General features: G+C 40.0%; 1 protein-coding gene across 2 annotated transcripts in view; it reads right to left on the reverse strand.

The window, feature by feature from the left end:
• Positions 1-13,786: 13,786 nt before the first annotated feature.
• SMYD1 (SET and MYND domain containing 1) overlaps positions 13,787-24,256 on the reverse strand; it is a 37,986-nt gene continuing 27,516 nt past the window's right edge. For both annotated transcript variants that reach the window (XM_032237651.1, XM_032237650.1), the window contains 4 exons: positions 18,057-18,149; positions 15,293-15,456; positions 14,326-14,494; positions 13,787-13,972 (listed from right to left, as the gene is read on the reverse strand). In XM_032237651.1, the coding sequence (XP_032093542.1) occupies positions 13,814-13,972; positions 14,326-14,494; positions 15,293-15,456; positions 18,057-18,149 (585 nt within the window). In that variant the 3' untranslated portion in view covers positions 13,787-13,813. The remainder of the gene's footprint in view (positions 13,973-14,325; positions 14,495-15,292; positions 15,457-18,056; positions 18,150-24,256) is intronic.

Below are 24,256 nucleotides of genomic sequence, written 5' to 3' on the forward strand. Positions count from 1 at the left end.
CCTAGTCCTCACAAAGATAAAGCGTAAGGTGGGAAAGCATATTCAGACTTGCAGATTTTGTTCCTGTAATCTTAAAATAAAAATAGTATTAGTATTCATAATTTTGGTTTCATAAGTCTAGTCTGCCTTGAAGAGCTGATAGGATTGGATAATTCATCCTGGCTAAACAGGGTGCTTCATCCCCTACCTCCCCACACACACTCGACTTCCCTATTCTATTTCACATTGCCCAGCCCAGGGGAAGATACTCAAATGAAATTCAACCAACATGAAGCTCTCATTTGTTTTCCTGCTTATTGCGTTTCCTTGTGCAGTGAGGAATATTGCTGCTTGCAATTTTTAGTCTTTTTTCATTCCAGATCAAAGCGGATTCCAGACTGACCTGAATAAACACTATCAGTTCATCTCTTATGTCTCTATCTCATCACACATGAACAATCCCATTCCTACCAGATCCATATCATGAAGGAAACCGTACACAAAAACATATGAACAAATTTATGGATGGCTTATGGGCCAGGGCTAGAAACTCACTTGCTTTTCCTATCATTGTCCTGCAAAATGTTTTTGTGATCTGCAAGTCAAAATAGTACAAGAAATCTATAGGTTGTGTCTCAAATACATTGGAAATGGGTTACAGATGCAGAAGTGACATTGTTCAAAGTGTTACTAAACAAAGGTGGTAAATAAAAGATCAAAGATTTTTGTTATTTTTTTGGTTTATTACTTTGTAGAGTGTTGCAACAAATAAAGATGCAATTTTCCCCTAATGAACATTTCTTTCTTTAAAAAAATAAATAGTAATTTATTTTAATTTAATAATTAAAAATAAATGAGTGGGGTTGTAGGAGTGAGTAGTCTTCACTGGAACATTAAAGTAGTTGAGACTGGAACATCCTTAAAGATAAAATGTGGACTGAAAGTCTCCATATTTGACCCATGAAAGGTGAATGTTGGCTGCAAAGTTAAGTGCTTCCCATATACACACATTTCATTTATCTGATATCTCTCCTTATCACCAATGAAGGGGAGGAATTACACTTGTGTTACTTTGCATTTTTTATATTTGTGGATCTGACTAAACCCATTGGGCTATTTATTTCAAGTGTAAAGATAATCACATTCACACATAATTCTTTCTGGTTATTTCATGTGCCTTAGAGAAACCTGGAGATCCCAGTTACAATTTTGTAACATCTGGACAAGTTTAGGAAGCTAACCTAATTGTACCAATTTTGGAAGCAAAAACTAAAAAACACAGCCTATCTATCGAGAAAATATGTTTCTTGATTGAAAGCAAGAGTTTAGTTTGTGGCACCAATTGTAATAGAATCACGATTCAAATTAGGCTAGTCCTGCCTAAACAGAATTTACAAAGAGGATATATTGTCCCTATGTTTTGGATATCTGGCTTGCTCATATGTAAGAATCTTTAGCTGGATGAATCATGGATACTGGGGAATATTAATTTTATATTCTGGAATTCATCATACTGTGGAAGGCCAGCTCCTTAGGGAAAATGCCACTGAATTCTATGAGGCCTACAGCAAAATATATGTTCAAAGAGCAAGGGCTGTAGTTAACTAAGATTATTTTTCAGAATTGAAGAATAAGCTCCTTATACTGATTTGTGATCATAAGCTGGTAGAACGACAGAATCACCAAAGCCCATAGGTTTTGCAAATCAAGCCGGTCAGTGTGCAGATAAATGTGACTTGCCCAGTCAACATGAGATTGGCAGGGAGGCTGTTCAGAGAAATCATTAACTGGAGAAGTAAACTAACTGAAAAGATCTGTGTTGCAACAAAGCAAGACTCTAGTTGTTTTTTGTTGTTTTTTTACAATGGATAATCACATAAACTTGAGTACAAACTTTTTATTTCCTTAACAAACTTTTTATTTCCTTAATAATAATGATAAAAAATAAAAACTTCTCCTGCATTTAAAGGATGGAGGGAATAAATAAAATAGCCAGGCTTTGTAGTTGCAATTTGCTGGAAGGCATTCCTAAATGTATTAATGATAATGAAATGTCTTGTGTTTCTCTTTTAAATGGTGTTCTTTCAGGCTGTAATTAAATACAGACACCCAGCCCTCCCTATCTGCAGAGGGGGGGAAAGAACGGCAGAGGGGGATCCCCTAAGGGGTTCAAATGCATGATGAGGGTAGCTGGAGGGGCATCAGGGTGCTAACTAAGCCCAGCACTCAGTGTAGCCATAGCCAGCCAGCTAAAACTCTTCTCCTTCAAAAGAGTAACTATTGGTTAGAAAGCCCTGGCCAGAATATTCTGACTGGAGTGTGCATCCCACAGAAGGATAGGGGGAAATTTGACAGGAAGGGGGTAGAAATATTTTTCTTCCATTGGGGAAGCCCAACATCATTCCTATAGATGAGGTTTATTCCTTTAAAGGCTGATTCTCCAACTCCCTTATCTTTTAAAGCACAACTTATTTCCTTGGATCAGAGTGAAAGAAACACAATCTCAGGAGAGAGTTTTGTGTCTGAGCATCTTTATAATATAATGGGAACTCTGGGACTTTCTTTGTCACAAGACTGGAAGACTAATGTATCTGTCCCATTAAAATTTGGCAGATGGCTTAAAGCTTTCTTTAGAGTCATTCAACAATTGCAACCTTAACAGGTGTCTGCAAGATGCAGTGCTTTCATGCAAAATAATTAAATGAGCATTATAAAGTTGTAATATAAGCATTTTACTTCAACAATAACAATAACAATATACAAACATGTCTTGCATTTAAAAAATAGAGGGCGGAGGGAATAAATAAAATGACCAAGCTTTTGTACTTGCAATTTGCTGGAAGGCATTCCTAAATGTATTAATGATAATGACATGCCTTAATGGCATTAAATAGTACTGGTAAAAATGAACTAAATAAACTCATGAAAATAAACATAGTCATGAAAAAAAAAAGATTGACACTGTTGGATTTGCAAAATATGTTCCATGCATGTGTTTATGCCCAAGGAGGACCCAAATTACACATGTACCAAAATTTGGTAATTCATACCAAACAAATTACTGGAAGAAAAAGTAAAGGGTCTAAAGGTCTCTAGCCACTCTGAGGTTCAACCTACAAAATAAGAAATTCCAACCCAAGCAAGAAGACTATATCTAAGCTGAATATAATAAGGAACAAATAATTACTGGATGAAACTTCACATGAACCTTTAAAGATAGATTGAGGGAAACTCATAGAAAAACAAAACTCCAAGACCACACCCTTGCTATCTAGTTCAGCCGAGTCCAGGACAATCCCACTGGAACTGAGCAACCAATTTTATATCTCTGGAAGAAAGTATGCAGATACCTGGAAAAAGGACAAAAGGAAAAAGTGTCCTTGTGATAGGAACAAACGTAGCCCAGACTTCCGAAGGAAAAAAAGGCAAGTGTTGGTGATAGGAGATTCATTTCTCAGGAGAACAGAATCATCCATCTGTAGACGGGTCATTCATTCTAGGAAGGTATGCTATCTTCCTGGAACAAAAATCAAAAGTGTGGCTGAAAACTTTATCAAAATAACCAGGCCCATAGATTACTATCCCTTTCTTCTTCATATAGCAATGAATGACACAACAATGAACTTAAAAACAAAATCAAGACATTAAGAGCAGCTTGGCCAAAATTTAAGTAGTTAGGAGCATGTTTTCATCTATACTTCCAACAAAAGGTCAACATCCAATGATGAGTCAAAGAAATAAACCACTGGTTTAAGCGTTGGTGCCATCAAGAAAAATTTGGATTCCGAGACCATGGTCTGCATTACCTACATAAAGGGCTTTTAGCAAGGGATGGGCTGCACCTTACAAAAACCAGAAATAATGTATTTGGAAAATTACTGGCTCAGTTTATCTGAAAGGCTTTAAATTAAAAACTAAGGGGTGTATGTGACCAATATTTTAGCACCTAATCCCAAGCATAACCTCCAAGATAGCCAATCAAACAAGGAGGTAGAGAATGATGAGAAGGAAGAAAAACTCAGATACAAATTAGGAGATGTAGGAATCATTCCCAGGGTCAGACATGAAGGATTCCAATGGATTTTGATAAGGCTCTATCTAACAAAATGAAAGTCTCTGCAATGTAGAGAAAAGTAAAGTCTTACACTTAGGCAAGAAAAATCAAATGTACAAATTAGGTGAAACTTGGCTCAATGGCAGTAACTGTGAGAGGGATCTTGAATCCTTGTGGACAGTCACTTAAATATGAGCCAGCAGTGTGCTGTAGCCATTTAAAAAGCCAATACAATCCTAGGCAACATTAACAGAGGTATAGAATCAAAATCCCATGAAGTATTAATAGCTGTTTATAAGACCTTTGTAAGACCTTATAAACACTTGGAATATTGCTTTCAGTTTTGATCACCACAATATAAAAATGCTATTGGGACTCTGGAAAGGGTATAGAGAAAAATAACAAAAATGATTTAGGAGGCTGGAGGCTAAAACATATGAAGAACAGTTGCTAGTACGGGGTATGTCTAATCTATTGAAAAGAGGACTAGGAGCAACATGATAACAGTTCCAATATTTGAGGGGCTGCCACAAAGAAGAGGGGTCAAATTATTTTCCATAGCATAGATGGCCAGACAAGAAGCAATGATTATAAATTAATCAAGGATAGAAACAACCTAGAAATAAGGAGAAATTTCCTGATAGTGAGAACAATAAACCAGTGGAATGGCTAGCATTCAGAAATTGTGGGTGTTTCATCACTGGAAGCTTTTAAAAAGAGACCGAGTAGCCATTTGTCTAGAATGGTCCAGGTCTCCTGCTTGAGCAGGCAGTTGGACTAATAGGCCTCCGAGCTCCCATCCAACTCTATTATTCTATGTTCTACCTCCAAGGTCCCTTCCAATTTTGTTATTCTATTATTCCATCTGTTCTGGGAATAAAGATTGTTCATGTACAATGCCACAAAGCATATAAAATGGGCAGAGCATGCAACAAGATGCTCCTTTCATCATTTGCCCCACCTGCCCTCTCCACTGGTGCCTCTGCAGCTATTATAACAGCAATGTGATTAATGTGAGGCTTGCTCAGTTACATTAGAAGCTAATATAAGTCATTATAGTTGCTTACCATCCAGAGAATATGGTGTGTATAGGCCCGTGATGGTGAACCTACAGCACACGTGCCACAGGTGGCACACGGAGCCCTCTCTGAGGGCACAGCAGCCATCGCCCAGCTCAGCTCTGCCATGCATGTGCACTTGCCTGCCGCTGGCCAACTGATTTTCGGGTCTCTGCCACGCACACTGGGTATGTGCATGCATGCGTGGGGATGGGGGGGGAGGCAGCATGTCCCCCTCCGCTCTGTTTTGAGCCTAGCAGACCTTTCTGAAGCCTCTTACGACCAAAAACGGGCCACGGGGGTCAGCACCCCTCGGCGCCCCATTTGGTTCCAGGAGCCTTCTGTTTCAAGTAAAACAATATACAAGCCATCAAGAATATAAATATATACATACAACAGGAACAGGAAGTGGCTCACAGGAGCAGATAGATGTAAATCCTAGAGAGGCAGGAAATGCATCACAAAACAATGTAGATGAATGCTAAAGAGGAATAAACCTGTAAGAGCTTCAGGGAGGCCTGGTAGGCCCAAAATGGGGCATGGGATGTGTGACACCCCCCAGCACATTTTTGGTCCCTGGAGGCTTCAAGGAGCCTGCTAGGCCCAAAATGGGGGGCGGTGTCACGCGCACATGTGTGGATGGGAGCAGGGAGGTCACACATGCATGCCTGGGGTTGGGGGGGGTCACCTGTGCATGTACAAGGGGATGGGGTATGCGGGGGAGGCAATATTGCATTATGGATGCGTGCGCTGTCACATGTTTGCTTTCGGCACCCGAGGAAAAAATGGTTATATATAGGCTATGTTTAATTACATTCTGTGCTAGTGTGTTGCATTTTATTTCAGGGCTGACTGAAGTTTAGAGCCCTTTTAATTACTCTCCATTCCAAAAGTCTTCTCAATTCTTAATAATTGTATATATTTTACATATTAATATATAAAAAACTACTTTAAAAAAGTTAGTAAAAAATTAGTAAGTGAAGTATATTTCTTTACATTATTAATGTATCATTTGTGCTTGATCTTTCATTGACATAATACGTATGTTAATGTCTAGTACAAATGGTTTTGTTTTCTTAGATTATTATAGAACACAAGTGAAAAACCTCTGGCTCCCTAGATTAGGGGTCTCCAACCCCCAGTACTGGTCTGTGGCCTGTTAGGAAACAGGCAGCACAGCTGGAGATGAACATGATTGAGCATATGAAACTGAAGCCATTCCCACTACCCAGATATTTATAAAAAGATATTTGATATCTGCAAATACTTGATGTCTGGTGACAAAAAAGATTAAGGATCGCTGCTCTGGACCTGCCTGCCCCATTATTTCCAATCATGTGTGTGTGTGTGTGTGTGTGCGTGTGTGTGTGTGTGTGTGTGTTTGTGTGTGTGTGTGTACACCAACACACAGACACACACACACACACACATCTCAAGCAGTTACACTGGGCAGCATTAAAACACTTAACATCTAAAGTTATTATGACTTGAATGGGAAATCATGTGTTAGGTTAGGTTAGCATAGGTTAGGCAGGGAGGTTGAAAAAACATCCAGTATTACAGGAGTGTCCATCTTAAGGAGATATTTCCCTTTTCCAGCAGTTTTGGACGCCATATTAACACTGGAAGCTTCCACACTGCCAGTTAGAACACTACAGAATTATCCAGTTGCATAGAATGGGTGTGTGTGTGTAAATAAGATGTGGATATTAAAATAATATCAATACAAAACATATTTGTGCAAATGTTTATGATTGTCTGAGGAAAACTCCAGAAAATGTTCTGAGGTTAGGTTTAGGTGACATGCTCATAAGCCATTTTAGACACCAATGCCAGATCTAGCCATAAGCTAAGCAAGATGCAACTTTGGGTCTCACAATCTGCAGGGTTCACAGACTTTCAGAATATCAGTTTTCACATGATACAAACAATTCTATTATTATTTATATTAACAAAAACAATCATAATTACTTATTTTGTCAGTATTGTGTATGTGTATGTAGTATATTTAAGTATCGTTTCCAGATTATATTATAATTTATGAGAGAAATCAAACTGGCCAAAATCAGTAATTTTTTAGCATCTTTGGGGGCCTCTAAGCTTTATATAGTTTAGGGCTTCTTCAAATCTACATCTGTCACTAAATGGAATCCATCAGCCTTCATCAGAGGGAAAGGAGAGGCAGAATATTCTTCTCCTCTTCCCCCCACAAATAAGAGGAAGGAAAGACTGCAAAGCTCACAGGGAAAGGGAAAAAAAGCACTTCAATTCAAGGGATCGTCTTTCTTCTTCCTCTCTATCCTAAAATCCCATGTTATTTACTTCACAGCACTTTCTTCTAACCTGCCAAATACTGATAGTGCTTACAATTAATCCCCCAATCATGGAATGCTTTTGATGTGAAGGGGATTTTTAGAAATATAATTATTCCTTACATTCGGGTGTAAGAGTTCTTTTACAAATGTACAACTTGTAGAGGCACCAGATTTATTGACAATTTGTATTGCTACACAATGAGATACAAGCAAGGATTACTGAAATCTGGAAATCCTGTCTTTTGGCAAGGAAAATTTCCACGATTTTATTGGGAGTTTCCCTTTAAAGGTTTGAGTGCAGGATCTAAACAAAAAAGAGAGGCGGGAATCCCAACACCCCCCTTTCATTCTCATTTTGTTTAGTAGTGGTTCTTCAATGAAAGAGAACACCCTTCTCTGGGAATCTGCTTCTGCCGCTTATTCAACCTCCTATTTCCTCAATTTAGGAAGAACGTTGTGTTAATTAATTCATGCACATATTTGTTTTGCACAATACTGCAACCGCAAAATAGCTCTTTTGTATGTTTCAAGGAAACATACATTATATCAATGAAGTTGAGCTGGATAGACCGTCATATACATTCAAAATGTGCTCTGCATACTCTTCTTATACAGGAAATAGAGTGCAATTTAGTGGCCATTTCACAATGAAATGATGCAGTTTGAAAAAACTCCAAAAGGTAGGACTTTTCCATATTTGAGTCTTTTCCAAATTTGAGTCCAGTGGGCCCCAGAGTTCCCCAGAACAGTAGCCCCAACCTTTGGGCCACCAGAGACCAGTTCCATAGTTTCACATACTCCCATGCTTGCACAGATTAATTTTGCTCGCTTGTGTGGACGAATTCCTAATGGGTCACGGACTGGTGCTGGTTTGTGGCCCAGCAGCTGGGGATCCCTGCCCTAGAAAGTTTTAAAAACATGCATACAACTCCATACTCCATAATATCAAATATGTTATGGAACAAATTAGGAATTAAATTAGGAACAAATGTGGGATTAAAAAGGGAGACAGCTAAGTATTAGCTATATTAGTATAGTATTAAGTCAGAACTTGTGGGTGCTTCATCACTGGAGGTTAGGGTTAGGGTTAAGAAGAGACTGGACAGTCTGAAATGATAGAGACTCCTGCTTGAACAGGAGGTTGGACTAGAAGACCTCCAAGGTCACTTCCAGTTCTATTCTGATTGATTGATTGATTGATTGATTGATTGATTGAAACAGACATGGGATCCTTCTGATGCTTTGGTGTAGTTCCTGGAACTCTTTCTGCTTCTTCTGGCACAACCATATGGCATCAAGCCATTTTAAAAGTTCTTTTGAAGTATTAATTATATAAACAAATTACAGAGAAAAGCACAAAACTTTAACAATATAAAATTCATCCACAAATCTTAGGTTTATACAATTTTTAAGAATTAGGATTTGTGTATTAAAAAGTGTTAAATTGTATTTTTTCATATTTTTTAGAATTATTGATGATTGTATACTTTCCCTATAGTATAGGAAATAAGATGTTAAGAAATTAAAATTTTTATATTCAACTGTTTCTCTTCAGAGTTTTAGATATGTAGACCTATGAGTTTTTAAGTTATCAGTTAAATCTCAAACTTCACTTTCAGTCTTCTTGATGCAATTACCAAAATATTCTTCCTGACAAAAGCAATTCAGCTGCAGTCGTGTAGTCTACATTCTGAACACAAATAATTGATTCCTCCGCAGACTCCTGATCTTTCAGAAATCATTCACTCCTTTTATCATCAAATATAATAATCAGCTTCTTGGTTGATTTGTTCTTTTAACAGAGTCAAAATATATCCTTTTTGTGACAGTATTCTTGATATTTTCTGTTTCTTGCTTTCTGTTTATTAGTCAGCGATGTTGGAGTATCTTTACTGATATAGGTAATCCTCGATTTACAGCCATTAATTCAATGACGTTCAAAGTTACAATGCACTAAAAAACATAAGTCACTTTTTCAGGGCTCTTGTAACTTTGAACAGCCATTAAACGAATGGCAAACATCCATAATCCCATCCGAATGAAATAATTATTATTTAGGAACAATTTTAAAATAGAATGTGGAATAAATGTTAGTTAATTACATTTGAATTCTAGTACTCTGCTAGAGCTGGGTAGGTTCAGAGTCTGTACTTAGGACCCTCCTAAGTGAATTCTGAGTTTTGAAAATTATAATCCAGCTATTTCTCAGATAAGTATCCTTTCCATTCTTTTCATTAAAAAAACCCAGTGATTGATTGCAATTCATTAGATTTATTTAATAAATATAATTTTTGTTGTGATTATACTCAGTAAAATTACTATAAAATGCAACCCAAGCCTCCTAATTTAATAGTTTTGAGATGAATTGATGAATCTCCTTATAGTCAAGTAAATGGCTAGAGAAGGAAAAGTAGAAAGTCATAAAGCTGAACAAAGGGGAGCATAAGCCTTCAGTGATCTGATTTGGAACTTGGGTTTTCTTTAATAATTGATTCATAATTGGAACCAAAAATAAATGGTGGTAAGAAGCTTTCACAAGCTTCCAAACTGATGCAGATTGTATGAATATATTGACTTTACGAATGGAACAAGTCTAATAAAAACATGAATAGTGGGTGCCACCTACTGGTTACTGTATGCTTGCTCGTATAAATAAATATGATAGATCCTGGAGGTTTACAAGTATACTGATTCTCTGTTAATTAAGCAGCAGGTTTGAATAATATTAGAATAGAACAGAATTCTTTATTGGCCAAGTGTGATTGGACACACAAGGAATTTGTCTTTGTTGCATATACTCTCAGTCTACATACTGTAAAGAAAAATAAAATAGAATACATTAATCAAGAATCATAAGATAAAACATGTAGTGATAGTCATAGGTTACCTATAAGCAATCAATTTATACTAGGAAACAAATAAAACAATATAAAATTTAAAGATACAAACAACATGGCTATAGTCATAAGTGGAAAGAGATAGGTACTTGGAAAGAGATAGGTACTAGGAAGGAAGAGACGAATAATACTAATACAGTCTTAGTAGATAATTTGACAGTGTTGTGTGGATTAGTTTTAAAGCAGAGTGATGTCATTCAGGAAAAAACTGTTCTTATGTCTAGTTGCTTTGGTGTACAGTGCCCTATAGTGTTGTTTTGAGGGTAGAAGTTGAAACCATATGTCCAGGATATGAGCGGTCAATAGATACTGTCACAGCTCTTTTTTTGATTCGTGCAGTATGGATGGAAGGCAGGTTGGTAACAATGTTTTTTTCTGCAGTTTATTATTTATTACTAATAAATAAGGCAGTGTTACCATTTTTCTGTTTAATTAATCACATTAGGTCAAAGACAGATGATTCATTAAATCAGTTACATCCATATTCACCTTGAATATAAAGCAGTGTGCTTAAATTCAATAGCTTTTCAAAGATGATTATCATCCCTGACATGTGAAACTCTTGACTATGAATATAAATAATAGAATATCCAAAAATGAAATGGGCATTAAAATAATCCACAGAATATACAAGAAAAATGTGTTGCTTGTAACTGGAGATTGGAATGCCGGCAGTTTATCTATGCCAATCCACAGATTTGAACAGAACAGAATTGGAAGATACAAGGGATCTGGGAGGTCTTCTAGACCAACCCCTGCTCAAGCAAGAGACCCTGTTCTATTTCATACAAATGGATATCCAATTTCTTCTTAAAAGCCTCCAGTGATGGAGCACCCATTATTTCTGAAGGCAAGCCATAATTCTCATTGTCAGGAAATTTCTCCTCGGTTGCTTCTCTCCTTGATTAGTTTCCTTCATTCTTCAAACAAACAAAATAACACTTGTGTACTTGGATAGTACCTATAAACATGGAGCACACAGAAATCAAATTGATGATATTATTAATAAAGGTACTTCTCTCTTAATGACCCTTATTGAGACTTGAATTTTTTCTACTAAATAAAGCAGTCATTAGGCAAAACATCACATAACCAATTAGCAACAGTGGTTATGGTAGTCCTGGTCATGGTTATTAGTAAAGACTTGACTGTTAGGTGAGGACTCCTGCTTCTCCTGCGTTTACCTTCCGTTTCTCCCACCACCTATTTACCTCCCCATCCTTTTGACCATCCGACACTCAACCTATTCTTGCGCCCCTCCCAAGCTGACCTTTCTTGTCTTTCTCCCATTGTTGACAAGGGGCACCAGGCTAAGGTATCTGCTGGCTGCAAGCCTTTTAAAGGCTTCTTGGAGAGTTTCCCAAAGCTTCACAAGGCCTCCACTTGTCCATCACTGCTCATACCACTTATGCCACTGCATTTTGAACCAGTTAGATGGTCTAGAAGGGTATCTCCATGTAGAACTCATTTCAATTATAAGGTGATTAGGATTTGAATGACTGTCGGAAAGGCCTCCCAGTTAAAGAAAAGGCGGAACTGGTGCACAAGGTGGAGCCGAGGTGGCGCAGTGGTTAGAGTGCAGTACTGCAGGCCACTTCAGCTGACTGCTATCTGCAGTTCGGCAGTTCAAATCTCACTGGCTCAAGGTTGACTGAGCCTTCCATCCTTCCGAGGTGGGTGAAATGAGGACCCAGACTGTGGGGGCAATATGCTGACTCTGTAAACTGCTTAGAGAGGGCTGAAAGCCCTATAAAGTGGTATATAAGTCTAACTGCTATTGCTATTGCTATCTCTGCAAAGATCCTCCTTATCACAACTATCACTTGCCCATTGTAAGTCCAGGAGAATACCCCCCCCCCCCAAGTTGTACACTAATTTCAAGTGGGGAACTGCAGCTCCAATACTAAAGTTAAAAGAGTCTTCAGCCATAAGCGTTCGAACAGATACAGTCACTCAGTCTTTTCAGGATAAAGTCAAAGTCCATTCCTCCCCATTCAGACCCAGATACTTTCCAGAACACTGATGAGTGTACTGACAACTTTGTTGTGGTTCAGCTTATGGTTGAGACATACAACTGGGATATCATAAGGAGATCAGTGAAGACATGTTGCATAGGGAACAGATCAAATAAAGGGGGAGGAGTCCACAACAGTAATGAATGCAGCAAAATTCTGAATATTTATGCCAATGTGATATTTCAAGTTTTTTCTTTTCAATAAATTTACTGACGTTTCTAAAATTCTGATTTCACTGTGTCATTATAGGGTACTGCATGTAGATTAATGAGAAAAAATGAATTTCAACAACTGTAGGATCAGGATTCAGCATAACAAAATTGACAAAAGTGAAGGGATCTGAATACTTTCTGAATGCACTGTATATTCCTTTCTCCCTTTAACCATTCACCATTCCTTCCCCATAACACCTAATATGTGAAGTTTTATTTTCACTCCATTTTTATACTAAGACATGCCTCTATCTATATTTTCCTGGGTACGTACAGAAGGAAGCAAAAAATAGTCATGAAAGAAATTATTCCTGAATGCTTGTATGACACTGCTACATGAAGCAATTCATAACTTCTCCCAAACATTTGCTCTTTAGAGATTTCTTTAGAGAGATTTCTTTTATATATTAACTCCTTTAGCTGATTTCATCATTAAAGTTTCCTTCTTTCTTTATTGCCCCCTTTAGTTTGTTTAAACCTCTAAACTGATTTGTAGTCAATTAAACTTGGGATCCTTTATTCATTTTCTCTGTTTTCATTCTCCCAAATTCCATAGCACTGATTTTTTTTATGATAGCCTGATAGTATTTGTTCTTCTCATTCTAGGTAATAGAGTGTAATATTTCCTGATTCATGGTCTAAAATTGGAAAGAATTCATGAAGACTATCCCCCAGACTAAGAAAAGAAAAACCAGACTCCTTCTGATCTTTTTGCCTCCAGATTGAGAGGAGGCAATATCAGTTTCCAATTTTTGCACGCCCTTAATCCATGCAATCCTAATCATTTCAGTGTAACCTAGGAAGGAAGGATGGCTAAGAACAGTAGGAAAAGCTAATAATATAACTTTGACAACTAAAACCTGGTCTATATGAAGTTTTCAACTAATTTATGGAGGGAACAGTGTACCTCTAACTTTCTGTATGCAATTTTTCTTCACCACATTATTTCAATAACCCTACTTTCAAAAGAAATACATGAGTCTAGACAAAATGACATGTTTGTATGTATGTACTAACCTTAACTGAATTAAGTGTTTTAAAGATACATATTACTGCAAGAGTTTTATTAATAATTGTGAAGATGTACTGTGTGAACATAACTAAATAAATATGATAAAATATATGACATTTTTCCAACTACATTTGTTATTTGGAAGCCAATATTAAGGATCAAATACTTTTTCCCTTGACATATCACTGTCTTTCTCTTAGCACAGGAAATGCTGATGGTGCAGTAGCTGCAGGAATATGGGGATGCATGTTCAGATCAGCAAAGGAGCTTATTATTGCTTCTTCTGAAAGAGGCCAACTGAAGCCTCGTTGGTGGGCTCAGGCATGATCTGGATCTTTTGGTTCTTCAGAGCTGCCTCTCTCATCTTGTAATACATAAATTCATTCTGCTGGAACATGCGTAGCTCCATCTCAGACTGAATACGCATGGCCTAAATGAATGGAAAGAATTTTTTTTAATTGTACCATTCTAACTGTAGTCTGTGGAGGAAATCCTTACTTTCAAAGTTAACTCTTTATTACAGGCAGCTATTCTTATCATAGGACTCTATGAAAATTGATAAACGATTCACCACATTCTTCTATCACTATTAATTATGTCTTTACATTACTTCAACAACTGCTAGTTGTAGAGAACAGCAGGAAATTTGCTAAATCTTAATGTAGATAAATTGCTGCATAGATCCAATTCCAACAAATTCAACAGTATCACAAACAAAAATTTATTAATCACACAATAATCTCTGAATCCAAATATCCATCATGACACTTGAAAATCACTTACTTCCAGATCTTTGGTAATTGGATGAGTGGGCCCATGTGTCACCAAAAGAATAGCATAAGCTTTGCAAAGCATCCCATGACCTGCTTCAATAAGCCCAGCATGCCAGTGGGTGACCCCAGCTCTCATGAGTGCCATCCCAAGCTGGGCATTTTTGGGATGGTAAAGCTTTCTGAGGGTAAAAGAGAAGAAACATGTTGTACAGTTTTTTTAAAAAAAAAAACTTATTAAAAACTTATCATAGAATAAAAGACAAATCAAAAGAAGGAAGTAAGGAAAAAGAAAGAAGGAAGGAAGGAAGAAAAGTAAGTAAGTAAGTTAAGAAATACAACAATTTCCATCTCTCTTTTCAACCAGGAGTTGCAATTTTATAATCCCTCTTAGATAATATTCAAGTTCCTTCAGCCCTTCAGGTAATCTATGTCCAAGTTTTAAATGTGCCTGCATCTCCAAGGAACAGGTCAAAGAGTGAGGTAGGGGTAAAAAAAGGAGGCTTCCACAGTTCTCTGCTGAGTGAAGTTTACTGTTTTAAAAATGATATTGTGGATAGATCATAATATACAGAACACAAATATGCAAAGAGGAAAACAGCAAACTGCTAACCCATTTGCAGCCAGCCAGAAATGGAATCCAAGATTTCTACCACAATTGCCAATTTATTTGGGACTATGTAAGAATTCTATTTTGGTTACATATATACAGGGGGAGAAAAAACACTTCACTTATGTAAAATATTTATATGAATCCTTCCACTTGAAAATATAATTGATACATTTATCCTTAAACAGTACTGTTACGACCCTAACTTAGTTATATTGATTTCGCAGAATCCTTAATGCTTGCCCTCATTTTTTTTGATTATGGGTATTTTTGTGATTAAATAAAAGAGGGTTACCAAGTCTTCTTATTTTAACATATCTATGAATAGGTTACTGAAGAAGAGAGAATAAAGAGGACTCTGGTCACATACAGGTAACCATCCACCATCTGTTTTGAATAGCCAGAAGCCTCATTGAAGAGCTGGAGGTAAGAGAGAACTTCGGACAAGATGCTAAGAATTCGCAGCAGATAAATATTGGTTTCTCCCAGGACTGGTTCCTGCCTTGTTAGACAATCTCGGCACAATTTCACCACCTGTCACAATCACAAGAACAAAATAATCAAAACTGAATAGAACAAAGAGGTCTCCCTCTAGAGGACATAGCTCTAATGGCAGGTCAGTTTTGAATGTGGATATGAGTTGCTTCCATAAACAGTCCCTCATAATTTAAAAAAAAAAAGTTTTATAATTCATCTGGAATAAATGTAGAGAAATAGTTCTATATTGGTTCAATAATAATGCAATAGCATTGGGTACAGTTCTATACTTTTATATATTTTAAGTGTGACTCCAAATTATTGTTGTTAAAAGGTAAAAGTAAAGGTTCCTCTCGTACATATATGCTAGTCATTCCTGACTCAAGGGGGCAGTGATCATCTCTGTTTCAAAGCCAAAGAGTCAGCACTGTCCGAAGACATCTCTGTGGTCATGTGCCCGGCATAACTAAATGCCAAAGGCACACAGAATGCTGTTACCTTCCCACCAAAGGCTATTTTTCTACTTGCATTTTTACATGCTTTTGAACTGCTAGGTTGGCAGAACCTGAGACAAGTAATGGGAGCTCACTCCGTTACAGGGCGCTAGGGATTCGAACCGCTGAACTGCTGACCTTTCTGATTGATAAGCTCAGCACCTTAGCCACTAAGCCACCATGTCCCTTTTAATCTTACTAATTACCTAACATCAAATAAAACTGAAGCCAATGTCTTCTGCAATTATAAAACTGTAAAACAGCAGATTTGTCCCAGGAAGTTTTATGAGATGGTGACATGAGCATCAGAATTGTCTCTTTCTTTATTTTATCTGCCTTCCTTTTACTCTTTGAAGGGGGTTAGTTATCCCAACAGTCTTTACAGGCTATGCATCCAGGACCTTTCTGGGGGCATGGACTTAATCCCTTGGATTCTTCCAATTGAGCATTATATGGGAGGGAATGGAAAGAAGCTATTATAGTCGTTCTTTCACATCACCAGTGAATTTTTTATGCACACGAACACTTAACTAAATACTCCCTATAATTATTAAATTCAATTAAACTGAATTAGATCTTGTTTAATGTTATCTCAGTATTTTGTCAGTTTCTGTGGGCTCGAAACAGGTAAAATTCTGCAAGCAGAAACTCACCAATCTGCATCTTCACAGTCAATATTGCAGTGGGTAGAAAATTAGATTATATAGGAAAGATAATTCAATATAAAAGTCCGTCAGAGGTATTTTAAGGTTTATTTAAATAAATGTTGTATATTATAGACTTTGTGGATGACTCCTTAAAATACAATAAAATAAATCTAATCATATGAATTTTAAATCAATCCGTTATTTATTTTATACTCTCATTTTCATGTTCAAAATAATATGAAATAATACTTCAGCTTGAAACATTTTGCTATTTTGCTTACAATGAGGAATACAATAAGATGATATAATTTAAATCTGTATTACGTGTATTTATTGTTACATATTATGTATGTTTTCATTAGATTTTTGTACTGAATTGTAGCATTTTTGACTGATCTTTGGCTGCAATAAATTAAAACACTTCTTATAAATGTACATAAATTTCCATAGATTTAAACCAGAGCCAAGGAAAACCCTACATGCTTCATAGTTTAGATTATCTGGAGGTTAATCCCATAAACAAAGATCATATTTGTTTTGTCTAGATTAGCACCATCCTTTCAACCAGCATTTCCACAAAAGGCAGTTCCACATTTTAAATCTCCCACAAATGTAATAGCTGAAAAGACAAAACCAATATAAACTATTACATTTTAGTCAAAATCTCTATTGAAATAACGAGTCTTACTTGACCCTCTGTACCAATTAATTTAAGAGATAGTGTACTTTAGATTACCTTTCCTGCTGAGATGGAACAAAATGGGAATTTCATTCATACATTTATTTCCAAGAGTCTGGTTATCTATCGATCATTTAAAGTAATTACAATACAATAATACAAAGAGACATTCAGGAGTGATTATTTTGTGGGTTGCCAAAATCCAAATGCAAAATAAAAAGCAAAACTACTGGCACTAAAAAAACCCTCACAAAATGGTCACAAAGAACTCTATCATAATGGCCTCCATGAGAAGGACATCCTAACTCTAGATTGGTAGGGGTGGGGAATATGTAAAGCACTTTTCTCAAACATAGGGTGCCATTATTACACATGCAATCCTCTTGGGAGGGAAGATACGTTATGACAGATATATCTGAAGATAATGTGTGGCAAATACTTTATTTTGAACAAGTTTCCCTTGGTTGTCAAAAAGTCCCATAATATGAAGCAGGAGCTGGGAAATTTTTGGCAGGGTGAGGATACTTTTAAAATTTCTCTTCTTTTTGACAATAAGCAGGACACAATCTCTAAAAGTAACAAAAGTGAGCTTTTTGTTCCATTTTTAACTATTAGAGAAAGGTCATTTTCCTAAGTACTTTTATTTTCTTACTTTAAAAAATGACTGACAGTTGCCATTTTTTGGCTGATTATTGCTGAATTTTGATGTTCACATAAAAGGGATTCAGATGGCCCACATTGCAATGGAGTCCTAGGGAGATGGAAAAAGATTGCCCTGTACCACTTAAATTACTGTGAAGGAAGTAATTGCAGAAAATCCAATGTCCAATAACTTACTTCATGGTATATCCCATCTGAGCGAGCTTTATCAACTTTTTTCATGGTTTCTTTGGAAAACTGAATGACCTCTTTCACCACTTCTTGAGATGGCTGTGAAAAATAAGGGGAACATATTAGCATGTGCTTCCTAATTTTTCTTGTCAAAGAGCATCATAAAATAAATCCAATTTTCTTTTTATTATCAAGATAATATCTTGGAACAAACCTTGCGAGATTCACTTTAGCTCATTTATTCTATTGGAACAGATTCAAAGAATGGTAATGAAGATGAACAGGGTATTAAGAAGATTGAAGGAGGAAGATATGTTGAGTTTTGAGAAAAGACACCAAGATATTTTAATGGCATGCTTCAAACAAATGAAAGGATGTCACAGAGGAAAACTAACATTTACTCTCTTTTCCCAGAGGATAGAAGAAAATAATAAAAATAAGTTATGGGAAGGCAGAACCATTTGAATATTAGAAAAAACATCCAAAACCAGTACCACCAATTACTTAGAGAAATTGTAGCCTTCTTTTTACTGGGTACATTAAAGTGCAGATTAAACTGTCCAATTTAATGTTTTCATCTAGATTAAATAAAAAATTACATTAAATCCTGAGCAGAGAATTGGATTTATTGTTCAAAATGGTCCTTCTTATGCTATGAAAAGTCAGACAGCTAAAATAAAATCAGCCTTAGTAGGTAGTATGCTTATTCCATCATCTTTATGGACCATAGATTTCTCCAGCTTTCTATGATGACTCAATGCAGCTAGTTTGGTGTGGCCAGCTGGGGGCATCCTTCTCGCCACCACCGAATCCCTTCTGCCAATTCACTGCCACCATTTCTTCACAAGACATCTCAACACCTGAAATTTCCTGTAGGTATAACTCGCTCAGTGCTGGATGGAGAATGAGTGTCAGTGTCAGAGGGGAGTGGCAATGGGCGAGACAAGAGCCGTGTAGGTGGGCAAGTGAGCAGGGTGTCAGAGGTAGGTTGGCTGTGCCCCAAAAGCAGAACAGACTGTTCAGCTACAGTAGAGGATGGGGCAGAGGGCGGGCAGGTAGCAGCATGTGGGGGCTTCCCATTTTAACCCCCTCACTGTTGTGGTTGCTTCTGCACCTTGGCTCTGGCCTGAACAAGCAGTTTGGCTGCGGCGATAAGCAGGGCAAGTGTTTCTAAAGCAATGCTGCCATGGCTTTCCAAGTTTTGTCTATTAAAGTGCCGCCATTCTGCAATTTTTTTTAAAGCACCATGCCTCTTTAAACATTTTCTTTTAGAATGCCGCTGCAGCGCCAGCAAAAAAAAACTTGCAAACTGGCAGCAGCGCTTAAAACAAAAACTTGCAGAACTGCGGTGCTATGAAAGAAAACAAAATGGCAGAGTGGCAGAAGTCCTGCCCATCACCCCACCTATTGCCACAGCCAGGCTGAAGCAAAGGCACAGAGACAACGGTGGTGATGAGGGGGTCAAAATGGGAAGCGGTCCACCTGGTGCCACTGCCACCACCGCCCAGCTTCTGATATCCTGTTCGCTTGCTTCCCATCTGGCGCAGCCCATGGCATGGAGATAATGGTGTGGGAGCTAGCAGCATCAAGTCGTATCATTCCATTCTCTGGGATGGTTCTGTATGTTGTCAAAATAGCAATATGTTTTCAGTGTCCAACAGAAATTTGCCTTATAGTGATAAATCTAGACAAAACACCACATGCAAATTGCTACTTGCAAAAAAAGAAATCCTTGAAAATCCATATTTGCAAATTAGTGCCAATCAATTTGTCAAGTCAAGCACTACAAAGCTGGCAAATTAAGTAAGCAAAACTACATGAATTTCAAGAAGGTATCTCTAATGCTAGTCTGAGTAGAAACAGCATTTTGTGTAAAAGTATATTCTTAGCCAGACTTACAGTGAGTAATTAAAAATGGTAAATTCATTTGGTGTTTAAGATTTAAGACTAGATAGCAGGAGACTGTGAATTCTACTCCTGTTTCAGGCAAGAAGCCAATTGGGTGATTTTGAGTCAGGGACTTGTCCAGACAATCACACGAGTCTCTGAAATATTTTCTTTCCATGGTTCTCATACCTTGTCCATATTGACTCTTCTCCACCTAAACTGCACTCCTTCTCTTCTTTACCATAGTTTCCCACAGGGAGCCCAATACTTGGAAAGTTTTAATGAAGCTGACTAATAGTGATATACAGTTAAATAATTATCTTGGATGATGATGTTTCATGTTATAGTGAGAGCCAAAATCTGAGCATTTTAAGAAACATCTGGCAATTTATTTCTGGACAAATAAGAAATTCAGCAAGTTAGCACTGAAGATATAGATACCGTATTTTCACCCATATAACACGCGGGTTATATGCATTTTTACATGCACAGCACCCCCCTGCGGGGTATAAAAGTGGGCGGGGTATACGTAAAATATTTTACACAGATTAACTAAAGGGAGAGCTTGGGACCACCACTTTCCTCGCGGCAGTGGGCTGGCTCGGCGGCTCGGGCTCCTTTTCTCCCTTTTCCTGCTTGGGTTTCGGGACGCCTTCATGAAAACCCCACCCCTGGCTATGGGCGAAGCAACCAGGAAGAAGCAGGAGGTGAGAGGAAGCCCGGATTCTGCAGCCCGGGACTCTGGGAAAGTGTGCAGCTGGGGGGCTGGGGAGGAGAAAGCGTCTACAGTTCCTCACGGGAGGCACTTCGAGCCCCGCCGTATCTGAGAGGCTCTTAGTCGTCGGTGTGGGAGAGGAGAGAAAGGTTAAAATGTTTTTGAAACATAAAAAGAATCCTTTGTGGGCAAACTTAAAGCTGCTGGGCTGCACGGGCTTGCTGTAAATTGAGGGCATGTTTTGCCTTTATTTATTTTGCCGCCTCCCCTTCCCTTCCTCGGAGGGGAACGCTCGGAGCAAAAAGGACCCCCGCCTCGTTAAAGCCGCATCTGACGCTTCACCTACAAACGATCCCGATTCTCCCGCGTCCTTCCTTCCTTCCCTCCCTTCAATGTACCGTACTCTTCCTATAAAGAGAAGGGAAGCGTGACAAACTCCGGGCAGGAGATGGGCTCGCGTAGAGGTACCAGAAGTTTAACCATTTCACCTAAGCCACAGCTCGTCCTCTCTTGGGACAGCCTTCCGCCGACATTAAAACGATGCGTGAACTTGCGAAAAACTGTGGCAGGCACGGAGGGGAGGGAGGGAGCGAAAAAAGAAGCGAGAAACGGATATTTTCTCCCTCTCGTGAAGGGGGGAGGATCTGGTGCTTTCCGGCTCGGGCTCCTTTTCTCCCTTTTCCTGCTTGGGTTTCGGGACGCCTTCATGAAAACCCCACCCCTGGCTATGGGCGAAGCGACCAGGAAGAAGCAGGAGGTGAGAGGAAGCCCGGATTCTGCAGCCCCTCGCCTTATCTGGGCTTGGAAATCCGGCAGGAAGGGAAGGGGAGGAGGCGGCGGCGCGGCTGTGGCTCCGTTTTCACACACACACCCCTCCCTTCTTCTGCTTTGTTCTGTGAAAGGGCTTCACTGCCGAAGCATTTTGGTTTAAAAAAAAACAAACACCGTCCCTTTCTCTCTCCAGTTAACAGGGCCAACCCAAGTGGTGCATTTTATCTGGGAGACGACACACACAGACACACACACGACACGTGCGGCAGGAGGAGCGGCGTCCTCCGCGCTCTCGGCTGCCACAAACGCCACGCAACGAGGGAATCTCCTTTTGGGGGGGGGGTGAGGCGCTGACAGAAAAAGGGCAAGCAGTGGCCGTGTGAGGCGGCCTTGAGAGCTCCAAACGACCTACCATACTCCGTTTTCACACACACACACACCCCTCCCTTCTTCTGCTTTGCTCTGTGAAAGGGCTTCACTGCCGAAGCATTTTGGTTTAAAAAAAAAAAAACACCGTCCCTTTCTCCAGTTAACAGGGCCAACCCAAGTGGTGCATTTTATCTGGGAGACGACACACACACAGGAAAGTGTGCAGCTGGGGGGCTGGGGAGGAGAGAGCATCTACCGTTCCTCACGGGAGGCACTTCGAGCCCCGCCGTATCTGAGAGGCTCTTAGTCGCCGAGCGTTTTTTTTTTTTTAAACCGAAGGGCTCGGGGCTGAGGGCAGAAGAAGGGCGATGGTCGTTAACGCCGTCCGCCTGAACCTCACCGCATCCGGCTCTTTAACGAGGCGGGGGTCCCTTTTGCTCCGAGCGTTTGCGAAACTGTGGCTCTGGGAACTATAAAAGGGGATAAACAAGTTTGGAGGCTCCGGCGTCGCCTCTGCCGCTTCCTCGCTCTGCCAACTGGCTGGGTGTCGAGAAGGTGCCAAAGAGGAAGAGATCAAATGAATCACCCAAACAATAACAAAGGAGCGGAGAAAGCACCAGATCCCCCCACTTTACGAGAGGGAGAAAATATCCGTTTCTCGCTTCTTTTTTCGCTCCCTCCCTCCAGTTTTTCGCAAGTTGTCCCAAGAGAGGACGAGCTGCCGCTTCCTCGCTCTGAAGGGAGGGAAGGAAGGACGCGGGAGAATCGGGATCGTTTGTAGGTGAAGCGTCGGATGTGGCTTTAACGAGGCAGGGGTCCCTTTTGCTCCGAGCGTTCCCCTCCGAGGAAGGGAAGGGGAGGCGGCAAAATAAATAAAGGCAAAACATGCCCTCAATTTACAGCAAGCCCGTGCAGCCCAGCAGCTTTAAGTTTGCCCACAAAGGATTCTTTTTATGTTTCAAAAACATTTTAACCTTTCTCTCCTCTCCCACACCAACGGAAAAAGTGTGGGGGGGGTTGAGGAAGCACCGGGGGCTCCGAGGGCGGAAAAAGGGGTTTCCCCGGAGCTTTCAACGGCCTTTAGAGAACTAACCTCGCCAGCCAGTATGGTAGGTCGTTTGAAGGCGTCCCGAAACCCAAGCAGGAAAAGGGAGAAAAGGAGCCCGAGCCGGAAAGCACCAGATCCTCCCCCCTTCACGAGAGGGAGAAAATATCCGTTTCTCGCTTCTTTTTTCGCTCCCTCCCTCCCCTCCGTGCCTGCCACAGTTTTTCGCAAGTTCACGCATCGTTTTAATGTCGGCGGAAGGCTGTCCCAAGAGAGGACGAGCTGTGGCTTAGGTGAAATGGTTAAACTTCTGGTACCTCTACGCGAGCCCATCTCCTGCCCGGAGTTTGTCACGCTTCCCTTCTCTTTATAGGAAGAGTACGGTACATTGAAGGGAGGGAAGGAAGGAAGGACGCGGGAGAATCGGGATCGTTTGTAGGTGAAGCGTCAGATGCGGCTTTAACGAGGCGGGGGTCCCTTTTGCTCCGAGCGTTCCCCTCCGAGGAAGGGAAGGGGAGGCGGCAAAATAAATAAAGGCAAAACATGCCCTCAATTTACAGCAAGCCCGTGCAGCCCAACAGCAAGCCCGTGCAGCCCAGCAGCTTTAAGTTTGCCCACAAAGGATTCTTTTTATGTTTCAAAAACATTTTAACCTTTCTCTCCTCTCCCACACCGACGACTAAGAGCCTCTCAGATACGGCGGGGCTCGAAGTGCCTCCCGTGAGGAACGGTAGACGCTCTCTCCTCCCCAGCCCCCCAGCTGCACACTTTCCCAGAGTCCCGGGCCCTTGAGGGCGGGGGTGGGGTGAACCAAAGAGGAAAAAGTGGGGGGGGGTTGAGGAAGCACCGGGGGCTCCGAGGGTGGAAAAAGGGGTTTCCCTGGAGCTTTCAACGGCCTTTAGAGAACTAACCTCGCCAGCCAGTACGGTAGGTCGTTTGGAGCTCTCAAGGCCGCCTCACACGGCCACTGCTTGCCCTTTTTCTGTCAGCGTCTCACCCCCCCCAAAAGGAGATTCCCTCGTTGCGTGGCGTCTCCCAGATAAAATGCACCACTTGGGTTGGCCCTGTTAACTGGAGAGAGAAAGGGACGGTGTTTTTCTTTTTTTAAACCAAAATGCTTCGGCAGTGAAGCCCTTTCACAGAGCAAAGCAGAAGAAGGGAGGGGTGTGTGTGTGAAAACGGAGCCACAGCTGCGCCGCCGCCTCCTCCCCTTCCCTTCCTGCCGGACTTCCAAGCCCAGAGAAGGCTTCCTCTCACCTCCTGCTTCTTCCTGGTCGCTTCGCCCATAGCCAGGGGTGGGGTTTTCACGAAGGCGTCCCGAAACCCAAGCATTTTTTTTCCTATTGAATTTCAAGATCTCTCCCTTGAGTTGAGTTCCTCCAACCCCTCCCCAGCTCGCCCAGGCTTTCTCCTCTGATT

Source organism: Thamnophis elegans, chromosome Z (assembly GCF_009769535.1).
Source record: "Thamnophis elegans isolate rThaEle1 chromosome Z, rThaEle1.pri, whole genome shotgun sequence".
In the NCBI taxonomy this organism is placed as follows: domain Eukaryota; kingdom Metazoa; phylum Chordata; class Lepidosauria; order Squamata; family Colubridae; genus Thamnophis; species Thamnophis elegans.